Source organism: Oncorhynchus nerka, linkage group LG19 (assembly GCF_034236695.1).
Source record: "Oncorhynchus nerka isolate Pitt River linkage group LG19, Oner_Uvic_2.0, whole genome shotgun sequence".
In the NCBI taxonomy this organism is placed as follows: Eukaryota; Metazoa; Chordata; class Actinopteri; order Salmoniformes; family Salmonidae; genus Oncorhynchus; species Oncorhynchus nerka.
In genome coordinates, this window is record NC_088414.1 from 26,773,803 (window position 1) to 26,793,369 (window position 19,567).

The 19,567-nt window shown below is 42.1% G+C and overlaps 1 protein-coding gene across 1 annotated transcript in view; it reads right to left on the reverse strand.

The window, feature by feature from the left end:
• The window catches only part of LOC115101274 (TBC1 domain family member 10A-like), a 30,062-nt gene extending 15,012 nt beyond the window's left edge, over positions 1–15,050 (reverse strand). Inside the window, exon 1 of the mRNA XM_029620640.2 lies at positions 14,318–15,050. Within this exon, the coding sequence (XP_029476500.2) occupies positions 14,318–14,517 (200 nt within the window). The 5' untranslated portion in view covers positions 14,518–15,050. The remainder of the gene's footprint in view (positions 1–14,317) is intronic.
• Between the last annotated feature and the right edge of the window lie 4,517 nt (positions 15,051–19,567).

Here is a 19,567-nt window from a genome sequence, read left to right on the forward strand (position 1 = left end):
CATCAGGTCATAAGGTCAGCAATCAATCAATTTTGACACCTGTCAGCAATCAATCAATTTTGACACATGCCGTATCCTATTACTCTCTTACATTCTCCTGGGAATAATCCTATTCCTGCAAAAACATCAGCAAACCCGTCCAGTACATTATCTGTCTCATCTGATACGGTCACTGATAAAACTAGCTTGATGAGGTCCATGTCTAAACATGCTTCAAGACCAAGCACTGCAGGTGCTCTAATGTCAACAACATAAAAGTCCAACATCATGTCACTTTCCTTGTATTTGCATTTGAAAGTGCATGTGCCTTTTACTGGGAGCTGTTCACCACCATAACCTAGTCAGTCTGCGCGTGGTGGCCTGTAGCTCGCACTCAGATGTCTAGCTGTGGTACTTATTCAGAGGAATAATGTTTACTTGTGCACCAGTGTCTAGTTTGAACTTTAGCTCTGTGCCTTGTGTTCCGATCTCAATGTCAGCAAAGGCTTGCTCTGTCTCTGATATTTGACTTTGTGTCACTGAATCAATAAACAGTTCATCAGCGTTTGACTCTTTGATTGACATTTCATCTTCACTCACTGTGTGTACTGTTTTTCCGTGGTAAGCTCTGCACACTTTTGCAAAGTGATTCCATTTACCACATTTAGTACAGTTTGCCTTTAGCTGGGCAATTTCCTTGTTCGCCATGCACTTTGTATCCACATGTTTTGGGGCGTTTTGAGTCCGTGTTGCTCTGTTTTGAAGTTGTGTCTCTCTCCGTTCTAAAACGCGCTCTCTGTGCACCGGAGGTGTGCATTGATGTCTGCGTGCACTGCTTGTTCACGTGATGCGCTCGTGCTGCCGCGCTAAATGGTTTTCATCTGAACCTGTGCTAGCTCGTGAGATCTGGTGGATAGCTTTGTCCAGCGTTACCTCAGACCCAACATTCAAAAGTTTCCAAATGAGTGTATTCCAAATACAATACGGTCCCTGACCATCTCATCCTTGTTTGCATAAGCACAGTCGTTCACAAGCAGACACAGCTCTGTCACAAACTGTTCAAAAGACTCGCTAGCTCCCTGTACTTTCTCATGGAATTTGTACCTAGCGAAAATTGTATTGGTCTTCGGCGCAACATATGCTTCAAAACGATCGTAGTATGTTTTCAGTACTTTTGATTCAGCCTTGGTAAGTGTCCATGTGTAGTAAATATCTCTCCCTTTTTCACCGATCCAGAGCAGCAACTAGCTGCATTTTCCTCTTCTCCTCTGTCCCACAGAGGACCCGTGAACATTAGCTCCACATGCTGTTTGTACTTACGCCATGCATCTGGTAAGTTTGTAGACTCCCAGTCCATTCGAGGTGAAGGAATTCCAGAAAAATCCATCTTTTAAGACCTTTTACTCTGACACCATGTCTTGTTTTGCACACTTTGTAGAAAATAATAAAATGCAGTACTACAGGATATTTCTTAACGTAGCTCTTTATTAGCTAGCTATAAATCGGTATGTTCACCTATCGCCAACCAGGATCAAACGACCATGACCTAACCATTTCGGTGGTCTTAACCAATCATAGCACAGTATGATATGGCGGTAAAATGCATCCAATTACAATTCAGTATGTTTACACACATGAATATTACATCCCCCTTCTTTTAAAACAAAATAAAAATGTTTACATATTCTAAGCATTTCTTTTGAATACATGCTCTGTAGCTTGAACTCAAAGTAAGTAACCATTTATAGGTGGGGGGGAAATTAACTATATTCTGGTAATCTGACTAATTGAACATATGCGGTGGTACTTAATGAATATGATGTCAGTTCGGTTGTCATCGGAGACGTTCTCATCAATGATAAGATGACAAACTCTACAGTGGAAAGTCTACACATCAGAGTTATCGGACTAACATTGAATTGTTGTTCAATTTAAATGTTTGAATATGAAATTATTCGTGATGGAATGAAATGTAGTGAGATTTGGGTTGTCATAAGATAGGGCTCTGCTCAATCAGTGGCCCGCCCCTGTGAAGGGACATGGGCTATAAAACTTTTCAAACACGCCCTCCTCTCCCTTCCTATATAAGCCCTCGACGACAATATAACCTCCTGTTCCGAGGATGACGGTCCGATGTGAGAATGGTTCAGATAATAACTACAGAACGAAGCCAACATCCGCGTGAGCTTTGGTTGCGAATGGTATGAACTTTGAACTCTTATTCACTACAGAAGTAATACCTCCTAGCCATTGAGTTAGCGACAGCCGCTGCAAATGAGGGTTAGGAAGGAACAGACAGAGTATCTTCATTCTTCAAAAGAACAAAGGACTCGGTTGGGCAACACGACCTTCCATCTACCACCAACCTACCGAAGCGCAGCTCAGAGTAAATAGTCATTTAGAATGCATAAGATACTGTATTTCCGATAGCACAGCTTTGCCCTTTGTTCCTCAGTCTTCCCGCTCTTTCACTCAAACCCAGACCCTTTTCTTTTGTGTAACAAGCGGTCATATATTTTCCGCACGCTAGGGACGTTTTCCTTTATGATGTAATTTGTAATCAAGTTATGATTTAATTATGTGTAATTCTGTGTGATTAGTTAGGTATTTAGTGAATAAATAATTAAACCCAATTTTGTATTGCTGGTTCAACTTGTTAACCAGGGTTTGTGCAGATAACCAAGAATTTACAACTTTCAGATGAGACTGAATTAAGATGACGATTAATATTGACTGCTATTGATGTAAAATATTACTTGGTCTTTAAGAGTTTATTCGGAAGATAACAGCTCTATAAATATTGTTTTGTGGTGCCCGACTCTAGTTACTTTTACATGATTATCTCAATCAGGTAATATTAGTTATGGAAAAATTATTTTATAGAATAGCATGTCATATCACTTAATCCGGCATAGCCAAAGACACAACACTAATCACTTTACCCCTAACTATATGTACATATCTACCTCAATTACCTCCTACCCTTGCACATCTACTCTGTACTGGTACTCCCTGTATATAGCCATGTTATTTGGATAGTTATTCACTGTGTATTTATTCCTCATCTCTCTATTTGTATATACTTTTTTATCTTTATCTCTGCATTCTTGGAAAAGGACTCTTAAGAATTTCACTGTTACACCTGTGGTTTACAAAGCATGTGACAAATAAAATTAGATTTAGAATTATACTGTGTCATTGTTCTCATTATATGTAGCCTCTCCTTTTTCTCAGCGATGAATGAAAATAACTCCCTGTTCACCCACGACTGCATGGCCAGGCACGACTCCAACACCATCATTAAGTTTGCTGACGACAACAGTGGTAGGCCTGATCACAGACAACGACGAGACAGCCTTTAGGGAGGAGGTCAGAGACCTGGCCGGGTGGTGCCAGAATAACAACCTATCCCTCAACGTAACCAAGACTAAGGAGATGATTGTGGACTACAGGAAAAGGAGCACCGAGCATGTCCCCATTTTAATCGACGTGGCTGTAGTGGAGCAGGTTGAGAGCTTCAAATCCCTTGGTGTCCACATCAACAACAAACTAGATTGGTCCAAACACACCAAGACAGTCGTGAAGAGGGCACGACAAAGCCCATCCCCCCTCAGAAAACTAAAAAGATTTGGCATGGGTCCTGAGACCCCTCAAAAGGTTCTACAGCTGCAACATCGAGAGCATCCTGACCGGTTACATCACTGCCTGGTACGGCAATTGCTCGGCCTCCGGACGCAAGGCACTTCAGCAAAGCTGCATGCCATCCAGGACCTCTACACCAGGCGGTGTCAGAGGAAGGCCCTAAAAATTGTCAAAGACCCCAGCCACCCCAGTCATAGACTGTTCTCTCTACTACCGCATGGGAAGCGGAACCAGAGTGCCAAGTCTAGGACAAAAAGGCTTCTCAATAGTTTTTACCCCCAAGCCATAAGAATCCTGAACAGGTAACCAAATGGACTACTTGCATTGTGTGCCCCCTCCCCAACCCCTCTTTTACACTGCTGCTATTCTCTGTTTATCTTATATGCAGTCACTTTAAGTATACATTCATGTACATACCACCTAAATTGGCCCGACCAACCAGTGCTCCCACACATTGGCTAACCGGGCTATCTGCATTGTGTCCCACCACCCGCCAACCCCTCTTTTTTACACTTCTGCTACTCTCTGTTCATCATATATGCATAGTCACTTTAATGATACCTACATGTACATACTACCTCAATAAGCCTGACTAACAGGTGTCTGTATATAGCCTTGCTACTCTTTTTTTCAAATGTCTTTTTACTGTTTTATTTCTTTACACACACACACCTTTTTTCCCCCTCACCATTAGTTAGAGCCTGTAAGTAAGCATTTCACTGTAAGGTGTACACCCGTTGTATTCGGTGCACGTGACAAATAAACTTTGATTTGAAATAGGGTGTGTTGTAGGTTTTATTTTATTTATGTGGCCTAAGGGGAGGCACAGACCTCAGACTTATCAAGCATACAAGGCAATAGCACATACACAGATCTATGAACACACATACCACTGTTCTGTCACAGTGGCAGCAACTGTGGTAGCTGTAGCATCATTAGTCAAAGAACAACATGCCCTTCCAATGGAGCAAACCAAAACAGCCAGAAAAGCCTGGTGCAGAATGCACAACAAAAATACTTAACAATAATAATAAAAAGACAGTTTGGACAGGCTAAAACTAACAAGCTCTTCGCTTAAGAGGCTCTGACAAGTCTGCTTTGTTTAGACTTTTTACATTCATTCTAGGGACTGCCTCGCAGTCATTAGTCTACATCCAACAAAATGGGCCGAACACTTAGGCCTGCATTCTCTTTCAAACTCCAGCAGATCATATGACATGACAGATACTAGGAGATAAAAACCCCAGAGTGAAAGACAAGGGGTCACTCATGCCGTGCAAACAGCAGTGCCTCACACAAGCACCTGCTTTACAAGGTAGACAAATACCAGGTAGTACAAAGGGCTGAGTGCAGCACAGACAGACAGTGATTGGCATTAGCCTGGCTGAATTAGTGCAGACTATCAGATTACAGTCATCCCGGGTCGAGGGTGACCTCAGGAAGCTCTAGGTAAACAGGGACAGGTGTAGTCCAAATACTAGCATTTTGAGCAATCGCTCTCAAATACAAAATACCATACACAGTTCAGAGTGCTGGGATGTGGCATCCTTTTTATCACATCTTGACACTCTAGGGGGAGGGGCCTGTCATTGGTGGGGGAGGATCAGCGTCTGATCTCTTCCTACTCCTCAAAGGAAATGAATCCTCAGACAAAACAGTGGAACACTTGCCACAGCCTGTGAAGGACACAGAAAACAGGAAGCTCTGAGAACATTCCCCTAGTTCTGCCCACCACCCACTCCTACTCCTGGTGCTTGTTAACCACTCACAGGGGGCCTAAACACAAGAGAAATGCACATCACAATAGGTTGTATGTAGAGTCAGAAGACGTTTGTTTGGACCAAGTGGTGACACATCAGGCGGTATTCTGATTTGCAGGGAACCAGCGGCACATGTTGAACACAGTGGCTAAAAGCCATAGTAGTGTAGAAAAGAAAATGTCTGTGTCCGAATACCCATACTTGTGTTCTAAATAGTAGGCTTCTTAGGCATGCAGGAATTTTAATCTGATCCTAAAGTCTTCTTAGACTCAACAACTCAATGATCAGCAGACAAATAATTATCAATAAAAACAGAGACATTGTTAAAAGATTAACGCGGAGGAAAAACACCAGGAAAGGACGGCTTTCCCATAGAATTCATTTAACATTTTGGGACAAAGTAGCGCTCCTATTTACACAAATGACAATACACTCAATTCAGTGCTTCCTAGTTACATGTATTAAAACGAGGAAAATCTGGAGAGTCCTCTACTGATTACAGATCCATAACTTCAATAAATTGTGACAAAATAATAAAGCTCATAAGCAATAAGAATGGCAAAAGTATTACCCAGACTTGATACATATCAAACAGGGCATATTAAAAATAGACAATACAATAACATTTCAGTTTAATACAATATGCTAAAAAACAAGGTATAGATTTATCAATAATGGCTGGTGATGTCGAAAAGGGTTTAGACCCTATTGAATGGCCTTTTCTATTCGAAAAATAGAACCTTTTATATACATTTCAAAAATGTAGTATGCTTTAAAGGGTAACTCTCGACCCCAATTTCAGCCTTTACCCAACCCCTTCAAGTAAAATAAAAAATGCATTCAGGTGAGAAGTTGTGAGTGGGGGGAGACTGCTCATAAATGTTAAGTTTGGGGGTGGGTAAACAGTTGTACCTGATCCCAACACTTTCTCACTAAATCATACCAGAAGTCCACTGGCACCCTCTGATAAATCTAATTATGTGCATCGTGCGCAAATTCAGCTTTGGACAGTAACCGCACATCTACCGCCACTTGTGGTATATGTTCAAATCCTTGAAAATGTGGACTCGCATGTATTGGGGAATTGTGTTTGGAAAAGAAGTGCAATCATCACCGTGAAAATGAAGATTAGTGTCTCAAATCAATCCAACACACATTTCAGTACACAGTAGCTCTTTTTCCAATGGTCAAAGGAACTCAGACTGATCTTGGGCACTGTTAAAAACATATATATATTTTTAAATACTACCAGGGTTACCCCTCTCGCAGGTATGCCTTCACTTTTCAGAATTAAAAGTGTTCGGGCACGGGATGAATACTGTAAATAATGGGATTAGAACTCACAACCATTGAATTAGTGGACTGCGCCACCAGTCTGGAAAAACATCAAACGAGTCAACATGACCACCACTGTCATCTATTTCTTGTTAAGATGGATGTAGCTACCACAGGAGGTTGGTGGCACCTTAATTGGGGAGAACGGGCTTGTGGTAATGACTGGAGAGGAATCGGTGGAATGGTATCAAATACATCAAAAAGCATGGTTTCCAGGTGTTTGATGCCATTCCATTTGCGCCGTTCCGGACATTATTATGACCCGCCGTTCTTCCCTCAGCAGCCTTCACTGACAGCTACGAATATAAACATATAATCCTCATAGCCTTCAGATGTGCATGAAGCGGTAAGCAAGAACTGTGAACTTGGCCTTTTGAATTTTGCATCAAGCAAAATATATTGGCACAGTCCACTTACCAAGTCCATTGCCAAATAAAGCACACTGTCACCTGCTTTTATATAAAGACTTGAGGTGGTACCACCCAGCACATCTAGAAGAGAGTGCATTTCATACTGAACCCATTCCTTGAGATGGTACCACCCAGCACATCTAGAAGAGAGTGCATTTCATACTGAACCCATTCCTTGAGATGGTACCACCCAGCACATCTAGAAGAGAGTGCATTTCATACTGAACCCCTCCCTTGAGGTGGTACCACCCAGCACATCTAGAAGAGAGTGCATTTCATACTGAACCCATTCCTTGAGATGGTACCACCCAGCACATCTAGAAGAGAGTGCATTTCATACTGAACCCATTCCTTGAGATGGTACCACCCAGCACATCTAGAAGAGAGTGCATTTCATACTGAACCCATTCCTTGAGATGGTACCACCCAGCACATCTAGAAGAGAGTGCATTTCATACTGAACCCATTCCTTGAGATGGTACCACCCAGCACATCTAGAAGAGAGTGCATTTCATACTGAACCCCTCCCTTGAGGTGGTACCACCCAGCACATCTAGAAGAGAGTGCATTTCATACTGAACCCATTCCTTGAGATGGTACCACCCAGCACATCTAGAAGAGAGTGCATTTCATACTGAACCCATTCCTTGAGATGGTACCACCCAGCACATCTAGAAGAGAGTGCATTTCATACTGAACCCCTCCCTTGAGGTGGTACCACCCAGCACATCTAGAAGAGAGTGCATTTCATACTGAACCCATTCCTTGAGATGGTACCACCCAGCACATCTAGAAGAGAGTGCATTTCATACTGAACCCCTCCCTTGAGATGGTACCACCCAGCACATCTAGAAGAGAGTGCATTTCATACTGAACCCCTCCCTTGAGGTGTTACTACCCAGCACATCTAGAAGAGAGTGCATTTCATACTGAACCCCTCCCTTGAGGTGGTACCACCCAGCACATCTAGAAGAGAGTGCATTTCATACTGAACCCATCCCTTGAGATGACATAAGTGTTCCTACATTACCATTTCAAATGGTTAAGAGTTGAAGCGCTAGGGGCAAAAAGAGCTAGGTTTACTACTAAAAGTTCAAAATATATCACTTTTGAAATGAACTGTCCAAATGATGCCCAGAATTTGTGTGTTTCACTATAACTAAGCCTAAAACATGTGGTTTTCTACGTTGTTTCTTTGCATGAAAGTTATTTAAAGGCCCAGCGCAGTCAAATACCAATTTTATTTAAGAGCCGTTTTGAAAAGAACACCTGAAATTTCAGGCTGTTTTGGTGGGATGGAGCTTTGGCTTGCCTGATGACACCACCAGGCAGTAAAGGAGTTAATAGACCAATAAGAGAGTTCAAAATCAAATAAAATGTTATCGGTCACATGCATCGAACAGGTGTAGATATTACTGTGTAATGCTTACTTACGAGCCGATTTCCAACAATGGAGCTTTAAAATGTAAGAAAAATATTTGCAAAGTAAAAAAAGATAATAGTAATACAATAAAAGGCTATACACAAGGAGTACAAGTACAAGTCAATGTGCAGGTGTACGAGGTAGTTGAGGTAATACAGTATTGTACATGTAGGTAGGGGTAAAAGTGACATGGCAATCAGGATATATAATAGAGTATCAGCAGTGTATCCGAGGAGTGTGAAAGTGTGTTTATGTGCAAGTCTGTGTGTGTGTGGCATCAATATGCATGAGTGTGACCGTATGTAGTGTGTGTGTTGGAGTGTCAGATCTAGGATCCAGGTGTTCAGTCTCAGGCTCCTTAGCGTAATGATGAGCTTGAGGACCCTATGGTGTTGAACACTGAGCTGTAGTCAATGAACAGCATTGTCACATAAGTGTTCCTTTTGTCCAGATGGGAAAAGACAGTGTGTAGTGCAATAGAGATTGTGTCATCTGTAGATCTGTTGGGGCGGTATGCAAATTAGAGTGGGTCTAGGGTTTCTGGGATGGTGTTGATGCGAGTTATGACCAGTCTTTCAAAGCATTTCATGGCTACAGATGTGAGTGCTACAGGGCTTTAGTCAATTAGACAGAATACCTTGGCGTTCTTGGGCACAGGGACTTTGATGGTTTGCTTGAAAGATGTAGGTAACATGTCAGTGTATGCTTTGAGTACACGTACTGGTAATCCGTCTGGCCCCACGGCTTTGTAAATGTTGAACGGTTTAAAGGTCTTGCTCACATCGGCTACAGAGAGCGTGATTACAGAGTCATCCGGATCACCTGGTACTCTCATGCATGCTTCAGTGTTGCTTGCCTCGACGCGAGCATAAAATGCATTTAGCTTGTCTGGTAGGCTTGTGTCACTGGGCAGCTCACGGCTGGTTTTCCCTTTGTAGTCCGTAATAGTTTTCAAACCCTGCCACATCTGACGAGTGTCAGAGCTTCACTAAAGAAGCTATTTTTGTTCATTTAAATTTTTAAACAAAAATGTCTTTCAGCCACCAGTAAATATAATACGTTTCAAAATAGTTTTCCCTCAATCAATCTTAAAATATATATTTATTTTTTTGAATGGAATGGACTACCTACATGTGTATTTATCCTACTGTATTTACCAAAACCATCCCAAGCCCACCTGGTCGTGCTGCTGATCCAGTTTCTGCCATTCTGCCTGCAGCTATGGAACCTTGACCTGTTCACTGGTCGTGCTACCCTGTCCCGGACCTGCTGTTTTGACCCTCTCTCTCCCCCCTATGAAAAGCCAACTGACATTTACTACCGAGTTGCTGACCTGTTGCACCCTCTATAAGCACTGTGATTAATATTTGACTCTGCTGGTCATCTTTGAACGTTAGAACATCCTGAAGAACCATCTGGCCTTAATGGCCATATACTCCTATAATCTCCACCCGGCACAGTCAGAAAAGGACTGGCCACGCCTCAGAGCCTGGTTCCTCTCTTGGTTTCTTCCTAGGTTCCTGCCTTTCTAGGGAGTTTTTCCAGAGCCACCGTGCTTCTACATCTGCATTGCTTGCTATTTGGATTTTTAGGATAGGTTTCCATATAAGCACTGGCTATTGCTGATGTAAAAACAGATTTATAGATACATTTCATAGAGCATTTGATTGATTTTAATAGAAAAATATAACAGTAAGGTACTTAATTGTTACCCAGAAATGATTTGATATTGAGATGAAAACAGCTGCATATGGCCTTTCAATGCCAGGATGTTCTACTAACTTCGACATTTCATGAAGTAGAATTCGCTGCACGCTACCGAGGTAGAGAACTGTCTTTTCACAAACGTATTTGACAACAGTTGAAAATCAGATGAACAAGCTTGATTGCGCATTAGATGCCTTCTCAGTGTGGATGAGCATTATGTTCATATTTGTTCCTTACTACATTAGGCTGTTTTTACTAAACTTTAAAATAGAGGTCGAGCGATTGTTTTTCAACGCCAAACCCGATTATTGGCAGAAACAAAAAAAGCCGATACAAAAAAAATTGGCCAATTAATCGGTATTGATTTATATATTACAACAATACTGAAGGAACAATGAACACCTATTTTAACTTAATATAAATCAAATCTAATTCATCTCAAATAAAATATGCTCAATTTGGTTTACAGTGCCTTGCGAAAGTATTCGGCCCCCTTGAACTTTGCAACCTTTTGCCACATTTCAGGCTTCAAACATAAAGATATAAAACTGTATTTTTTTGTGATGAATCAACAACAAGTGGGACACAATCATGAAGTGGAACGACATTTATTGTATATTTAACTTTTTTAACAAATCAAAAACTGAAAAATTGGGCGTGCAAAATTATTCAGCCCCCTTAAGTTAATACTTTGTAGCGCCACCTTTTGCTGCGATTACAGCTGTAAGTCGCTTGGGGTATGTCTCTATTAGTTTTGCACATCGAGAGACTGAAATTTTTTCCCATTCCTCCTTGCAAAACAGCTCGAGCTCAGTGAGGTTGGATGGAGAGCATTTGTGAACAGCAGTTTTCAGTTCTTTCCACGATTGGTTTCTCGATTGGATTCAGGTCTGGACTTTGACTTGGCCATTCTAACACCTGGATATGTTTATTTTTGAACCATTCCATTGTAGATTTTGCTTTATGTTTTGGATCATTGTCTTGTTGGAAGACAAATCTCCATCCCAGTCTCAGGTCTTTTGCAGACTCCATCAGGTTCTTCCAGAATGGTCCTGTATTTGGCTCCATCCATCTTCCCATCAATTTTAACCATCTTCCCTGTCCCTGCTGTAGAAAAGCAGGCCCAAACCATGATGCTGCCACCACCATGTTTGACCGTGGGGATGGTGTGTTCAGGGAGTTGCTTTTACGCCAAACATAACGTTTTGCATTGTTGCCAAAAAGTTCAATTTTGGTTTCATCTGACCAGAGCACCTTCTTCCACATGTTTGGTGTGTCTACCAGGTGGCTTGTGGCAAACTTTAAACAACACTTTTTATGGATATCTTTAAGAAATTGCTTTCTCCTTGCCACTCTTCCATAAAGGCCAGATTTGTGCAATATACGACTGATTGTTGTCCTATGGACAGAGTCTCCCACCTCAGCTGTAGATCTCTGCAGTTCATCCAGAGTGATCATGGGCCTCTTGGCTGCATCTCTGATCAGTCTTCTCCTTGTATGAGCTGAAAGTTTAGAGGGACGGCCAGGTCTTGGTAGATTTGCAGTGGTCTGCTACTCCTTCTATTTCAATATTATCGCTTGCACAGTGCTCCTTGGGATGTTTAAAGCTTGGGAAATCTTTTTGTATCCAAATCCGTCTTTAAACTTCTTCACAACAGTATCTCGGACCTGCCTGGTGTGTTCCTTGTTCTTTATGATGCTCTCTGCGCTTTTAACGGACCTCTGAGACTATCACAGTGCAGGTGCATTTATACGGAGACTTGATTAAACACAGGTGGATTGTATAATTTTGCACGCCCAATTTTTCAGTTTTTGATTTGTTAAAAAAGTCTGAAATATCCAATAAATGTCGTTCCACTTCATGATTGTGTCCCACTTGTTGTTGATTCTTCACAAAAAAATATAGTTTTATATCTTTATGTTTGAAGCCTGAAATGTGGCAAAAGGTCGCAAAGTTCAAGGGGGCCGAATACTTTCGCAAGGCACTGTAAATAATGCAAAAACACAGTGGGGAAGAAAGTAAAAGTGCAATATGTGCCATGTGCCATGTAAAAAAGATAAAGTTCCTTGCTCAGAACATATGAAAGCTGGTGGTTCAATATTCCCAGTTAAGAAGTTATGTTGTAGTTATTATAGGAATTATGGTGTGTCGACTATTTCTCTCTATACCATTTGTATTTCATATACCTTTGACTAACGGATGTTCTGATAGGCACTTTAGCATTGCCAGCATAATCTCAGGAGTTGATAGGCTTGAAATCATAAACAGCGCTGTAAATCAAGCATTGCTAAGAGCTGCTGGCAAACGCAGTAAAGTTTGAATGAATGCTTACGAGCCTGCTGCTGCCTACTGCTCTATCAAATCATAGACTTAATTATAATAAAACCCATAAATTGGAGCCTTTGGTCATTAATATGGTCAAATTCGTAAATTATCATTTCGAAAACAAAACATTTATTCTTTCAATGAAATACGGAACCCTTTCATATTTTATCGAACGGGTGACAACCCTAAGTCTAAATATTGCTGTTACACAACCTTCAATGTCATAATTACGTAAAATTCTGGCAAACTAGTTCGCAACGAGCCAGACGGCCCAAACTGTTGTATATACCCTGACTCTGCGTGTGTAACAGAATGGACTTTATGTCCGTCCCCTCGCCCCGACCTGGGCACGAACACTGCACACTTTAACAGTCACCCTCGAAGCATCGTTACCCATCGCTCCACAAAAGCCACAGCCCTTTTTTCACCGATTGAAATGCTATCAGCGCGCACCACCGCTAACTAGCTAGCCATTCCGCATCGGCTACACGTGCAATGAACGCAAGAGAAGTGACAATTTCCCTAGTTAATATTGCCTGCCAACATGCATTTATTTTAACTAAATATGCAGGTTTAAAAATATATATCTCTGTGTATTGATTTTAAGAAAGGCATTGATGTTTATGGTTAGGTACATTCGTGCAACGATTGTGCTTTTTTTCACAAATGAGCTTTTGTTAAATCATCACCCGTTTGGCGAAGTAGGCTGTGATTCGATGATAAATTAACAGGCACCACACAACAAGCTAGTTAACCTAGTAATATCATCAACCACGTGTAGTTAACTAGTGATTTTGTGAAGATTAATTGTTTAAGATAAGTTTAATGCTAGCTAGCAACTTACCTTGGCTCCTTGCTGAACTCGCATAACAGGTAGTCAGCTTGCCACAGTTCTCGTGGAATGCAAAGTAATCGGCGGCTAAAAATGCCGATTACGGTTGTTATGAAAACTTGAAATTGGCCCTAATTAATCGGCGATTCTAATTAATCGGTTGACCTCTACTTTACAAGGCAGCAGTACCCAGCAGAACATAACACACATTGGTAAACAAAATGAGAAAGGGAAAATGCCATACAACACAAAGGCTATCAAGTCTCCATGGAAGCAGATTATGTACAATATGTTACGAATTCCAATGTGTTGTGGCTAACGTTAGCTTGGCGGCTAACGCTAACTAGCCCTAGGAGCTAGGGGTTAAGGTTAAGATTAGGAGTTGGGTTAAAGGGTTTAGGTTAGGGAAAATCTTAGCTAAAAATGTCAAGGTTAGGGGATGGGTTCGCTAACATGCTAAGTTGTTGCAAAGTAGTAAATTGTTGTTAATTAGCTAAAATGCTAAAGTTGTCCGTGATGAGATTCGAACACGCAACCTTTGGTTTACTAGACGTTCGCGTTTTAAGTCTTAAATATGTAACCATACCAAAGATAACGTAAGTTTATTATGTTACGTCTAGTCTATGAGACCAAGTAACACTGAGCAAGAGGAAGAAATGTTTATGTTGGCCTCCAGGGATAACAAATAACAGGCTACTGATTAAAATGTGGATTGCATATTAGAAAATAAACAGTAGTGGTGTGAAGTCAGATGACAAGGGGTCAATCAAGTGACTAATCTGTAAGAAATTTCTTATGACAACGTCTTGACAATTTAGAACAGTCATGTCTGTCATCCACAGACGAACGAGCAAGCGACGTCATTTTTTAATGGAAAATTCTAAATAGATGGGTCATACTTACGATTGTTCTGAATATTGTTGTGCACCCCCAATAAATCCATATTTATCCGTCTGTCTCTCACTGGTATAGACATTTAGTTCCGAGTCCGAGCCGAAGAGGTTGCCTTCTCCATCTGTCAGTGCCAGACTTTCTGTCGTGCCCCGCAAACTTTTGCGGGACTCTGCTGACTTAAGTCCATTGCCTGGTTCTATTTTTGCCATTTAAACCACTAGCTCCCTCTAGCTTACTTCTTCAAATACAATTAGTCAACTAAACCTCCCATTATTTAATTGTAACTTTAGCTAGGTAGCTAGTTTTTGGTTGTCCAACATCTTGTCATAAACTGACCATAGCATCGTCGCAGTTAAATCAGTAACCTTGCTAGCTAGCCTTAATCAAAGCAACTAGCTAGTTATCTCGACTAACTAGTACGCTAATAAACGTTAGCTCGCCAACCAGTTAACGAAAATAAAAACAGAAAGTCAGAATCAATGAATGGCAACTAGATAGCTAGCTGGCTATGTTAGCCAACCGCTAGCACTGCCAGTGAGAAGCATGCCACTAACGTTAACAGTTTAACAAAAACCGGTATACTTCTAATGACGGTTCAGCCCGATAAAACCATTGAAATCAAATGACAATCAATCTCTCACAGGACTGGCACGTCTAAAGAGTTTATGTATAGACAGAAATGATAACCCAGATATGTCACAGGTCTTCTTCTTCTTCGGTGGGGTTTATCAGCGGTTGGCATCCAACGTTATGGTGCATTACCGCCACCAACTGCTGGAGTGTGGGCCGAAGACAGGGAGATAATAAATCCTACCTGACAGCCCTGTTGCTTTAAAAAAAGACAACAACATATTTGAGACTATATCTAAGGAAGTTCTACTCAATAAATGCTTTAAACTAATTCCCTGTATCTCCATCTTCCTCATATGAGATCTCATCCTCTCTCTTTCCCTCTGATACTGCCCACACTGTAGCAACACATGCTCCACGGTCTCTGTTTCCTGGCAATAATAACACTTTCCTGTTGGATACTTTCCTATCACATTTAAAGTCTTATTCAACCGGCTGTGTCCCACCCTTAATCTTGTAAAAATAGTCTCCTCTCTTCTGTACCATCCTGTACTTGAAATAAATGCCTGCCCTTAGTATCTCTACTCCACTGCTCCGGCCATCTCTGCACCATCACTGTCCATATCAGGCGTTTTGCCTCTGCCTTGCTCATTAAAACTACTAAATGCTTGTTTAGCCAGTACATCAACTGCCTCGTTCCCCTCCACCCCCACATGGGCTGGGACTCAATCAATCTTATCTGTATACCCATTTGTCTAATCCTGCCATGGGTTTGTTGTACCTCATAAAGCAGGTCTTGTCTGCTACGTGTGCTAAAGGACAGCAGACTCATCAACACTGCACATGAATCAGAGCAAATAACTACTCTCTCTGGTTTGACTTCCTCCATCCACTGCAAGGCCAACAGTAATAGCCATCAGCTTCACCAAATATACAGTGCCTTCAGAAAGTATTCAGACTCCTAGACTTTTTCCACATTTTGTTATATTGCAGCCTTATTCTAAAATGAATTAAATAAATAAAAATACTCAGCAATCTCCACACAATTCCCCATAATGAGGAATCAAAAACATGTTTTTATAAATGTTTTTATAAAAAACAGAAATACCTTATTTACATACGAATTCAGACAATTTGCTATGAGACCTTGAGATGTTTATACAACTTGATTGGAGTCCACCTGTGGTAAATTCAATTGATTGGACATTATTTGGAAAGGCACACACCTGTCTATATAAGGTCCCACAGTTGACAGTGCAGTTCAGAGTGAAAATCAAGGCATGAGGTCGAGGGAATTGTCTGTAGAGTGATTGTGAATAATGATGCGCGAAGGAGATGGCCGCCGTTTTATGATCCCATAACCAATTGTGCTATTGTTTATGTTTTTTCAGGTTATTTGTAACTTATTTTGTACTTAATATTTCTGACACTGTGTCTTATGATCGAAAAGAGCTTCTTGATATCAGGGAAGCGATTACTCACCCCATACTGAAAGAATTCTTCTTCTTCAATGAGTCGGATGGGAAGGATTTACTCCAGACACCCGACTAGGCCCTCATCCCCGTCATTCACAGGAGGAAAAGATGGAGATATCGTGGGTGACGTTCCGGGTGCATTGTTAGGATCCGGCGTCTAGAGGGTAATCTACCTTCACCATCAATCCTATTAGCCAAAGTACAAACAATCGCTAATAAAATAGACAAACTACAAGCACGTATATCCTACCATCGGGACATTAAAAACTGTAATATCTTATGTTTCACAGAGTCGGGATTGAACGACAACATGATTAATATACAGCTGGCGGGTTTTAAGGTTTTTCAGCAGGATAGAACAGCGGCCTGTGGTAAGATAAGGGGTGGTGGCCTGTGTATATGTGTAAACAACCGCTGGTGCACGAAATCTAAGGAAGTTTCAAGGTTTTCCTGCTCCTAGTGGCCGGGGACTTTGATGCAGGGAAACTTAAATCACTTTTACCTAATTTCTATCAGCATGTTAAATGTGCAACCAGAGGGAAAAAAACTCTGGACCACCTATACTCCACACACAGAGACGCATACAAAGCTGTCCCTCACCCTCCATTTGGAAAATCTGACCATAATTCTATCCTCCTGATTCCTGCTTACAAGCAAAAACTAAAGCAGGAAGCACCAGTGACTCGGTCAATAAGAAAGTGGTCAGATGAAGCAGATGCTAAGCTACAGGACTGTTTTGCTAGCACAGACTGGAATATGTTCCGGGATTCTTCCGATGGCATTGAGGAGCACACCACATAAGTCACTGGCTTCATCAATAACTGCATCGATGACGTCGTCCCTACAGTGACTGTGCGTACATTCCACAACCAAAAGCCATGGATTACAGGCAACATCCTCACTGAGCTTTCAAGGAGCGGGACTCTAACTCAGAAATGATAAGAAATCCCGCTATGCCCTCCGACGATCCATCAAACAGGCAAAGCATCAATACAGGACTAAGATTGAATGGAGTACACTGGCTCCGACGCTCGTCGGAGGTGGCAGGGCTTGCAAACTATTATAGACTACAAAGGGAAAAACAGCTACGAATTGCCCAGCGACACGAACCTACCAGACGAGCTCGCTTCGAGGCAAGTAACACTGAAACATGCATGAGAGCACCAGCTGTTCCGGACGACTGTGTGATCACGCTCTCCGTAGCCCATGTGAGTAAAACCTTTAAACAGGCCAACATTCACAAGGCCGCAGGGCCAGACGGATTACCAGGACGTGTACTCCAAGCATGCACTGACCAACTGGCAAGTGTCTTCACTGACATTTTCAACCTGTCCCTGACTGTGTCTGTAATACCAACATGTTTCAAGCAGACCCCCATAGTCCATGTGACCAAGAACACTAAGGTAATCTGCCTAAATAACTACCGACCCGTAGCACTCACATCTGTAGCCATGAAGTGCTTTGAAAGGCTGGTCATGGCTCACATCAAAATCATTATCCCAGAAACCTTAGACCCATGCCAATTTGAATACCGTCCCAACAGAGCCAAAGATGATTCAATCTCTATTGCACTCAATACTACACATTCCCACCTGGACAAAAGGAACACCTATGTGAGAATGTTATTCATTCACTACAGCTAAGCTAAGGACCCTGGGACTAAACACCTCCCTCTGCAACTGGATCCTGGACTTCCTGACGAGCCGCTCCCAGGTGGTAAAGGTAGGGAACAACTCATCTGCCACGCTGATCCTCAACAGGGGCCCCTCAGGGGTGCATGCGCAGTCCCCTCCTGTACTCCCTGTTCACTTATGACTGCATGGTCAGTCATAACTCCAACTTCATCATCAAGTTCACCGATGACACAACAGCCTGATCACGGACAACGATGAGACAGCCTGTGGGGAGGAGGTCAAAGACCTGGCCACGTTGTGCAAGGACAACAACCTCTCCCTCAACATATCAAGACAAAGGAGATGATTGTGGACTACAGGAAATGGAGGACCGAGCACGCCCCCATTCCCATCTACGGGGCAGGTTGTGGAACAGGTTGAGAGCTTCAAGTTCCTTGGTGTCCACATCACCAACAAACTATTATGGTCCAAACACACTAAGACAGTCGTGAAGGGGGAACGACAAAGCCTATTCCTCCTCAGGAGACTCAAAAGATTTGGCATGGGTCCTCAGATCCTCAAAAGGTTCTACATCTGCACCCTCGAGAGCATCCTGTCTGGTTGCATCACTGCCTGGTATGGCAACTGCTCGGCCTCCGACCTCAAGGCACTACAGAGGGTAGTGCGTACGGCCCAGTACATCACTGGGGCCAAGTCGAGGTCCAAAAGGCTTCTTACCAGCTTCTATCCCCAAGCCATATGACTCCTGAACAGCTAATCAAAGGGCTACCCAGACCAATATTTACTCTGCTGATACTCTCTGTTTATAATCTTTGCATAGTCACTTTAACTCCACCTACATGTATATATTACCACAATTACCTTAACTAACCGGTGCCCCCGCACATTGACTCTGTACCAGTACATCTTGTATATAACCTTGCTTGTTATTTTACTACTGCTGTTTAATGATTTGTTACTTTTATTTTCTACTTATCTATTTTTTACTTAACACTTTAAAAAAATCTTAACTTCTTAAGCATTGTTGGTCAAGGGCTTAAAGTAAGCATTGCAATGTAAGGTAGTTCGGCGTGTGTGACAAATACAATTTGATTTGATAGAGCTCCAAGAACAGGATTGTGTCGAGGCACAGATGTGGGGAAGTGTACAAAACATTTCTGCAGCATTGAAGGTCCACAAGAACACAGTGGCCTCCATCATTCTTAAATGGAAGAAGTTTGGAACCACCAAGACTCTTCCTAGAGCTGGCCGCCCGGCCGAACTGAGAAATCGAGGGAGAGGGGCCTTGATCAGGGATGTAACCAAGAACCCGATGGTCACTCTGACAGAGCTCTAGAGTTCCTCTTTGGAGATGGGAGAACCTTCAAGAAGGACAACCATCTCTGCAGCACTCCCCAGTAAGAGGCACATGGAGTTTGCCAAAAGGCACCTAAAGATTCTCAGATCATGAGAAACAAGATTCTTTGGGCTGATGAAACCAATATTGAACTCTTTGGCCTCAATTCCAAGCATCACATCTGGAGGAAACTTGGCACCATCCCTACAGTGAAGCATGGTAGTGGCAGCATCATGCTGCGGGG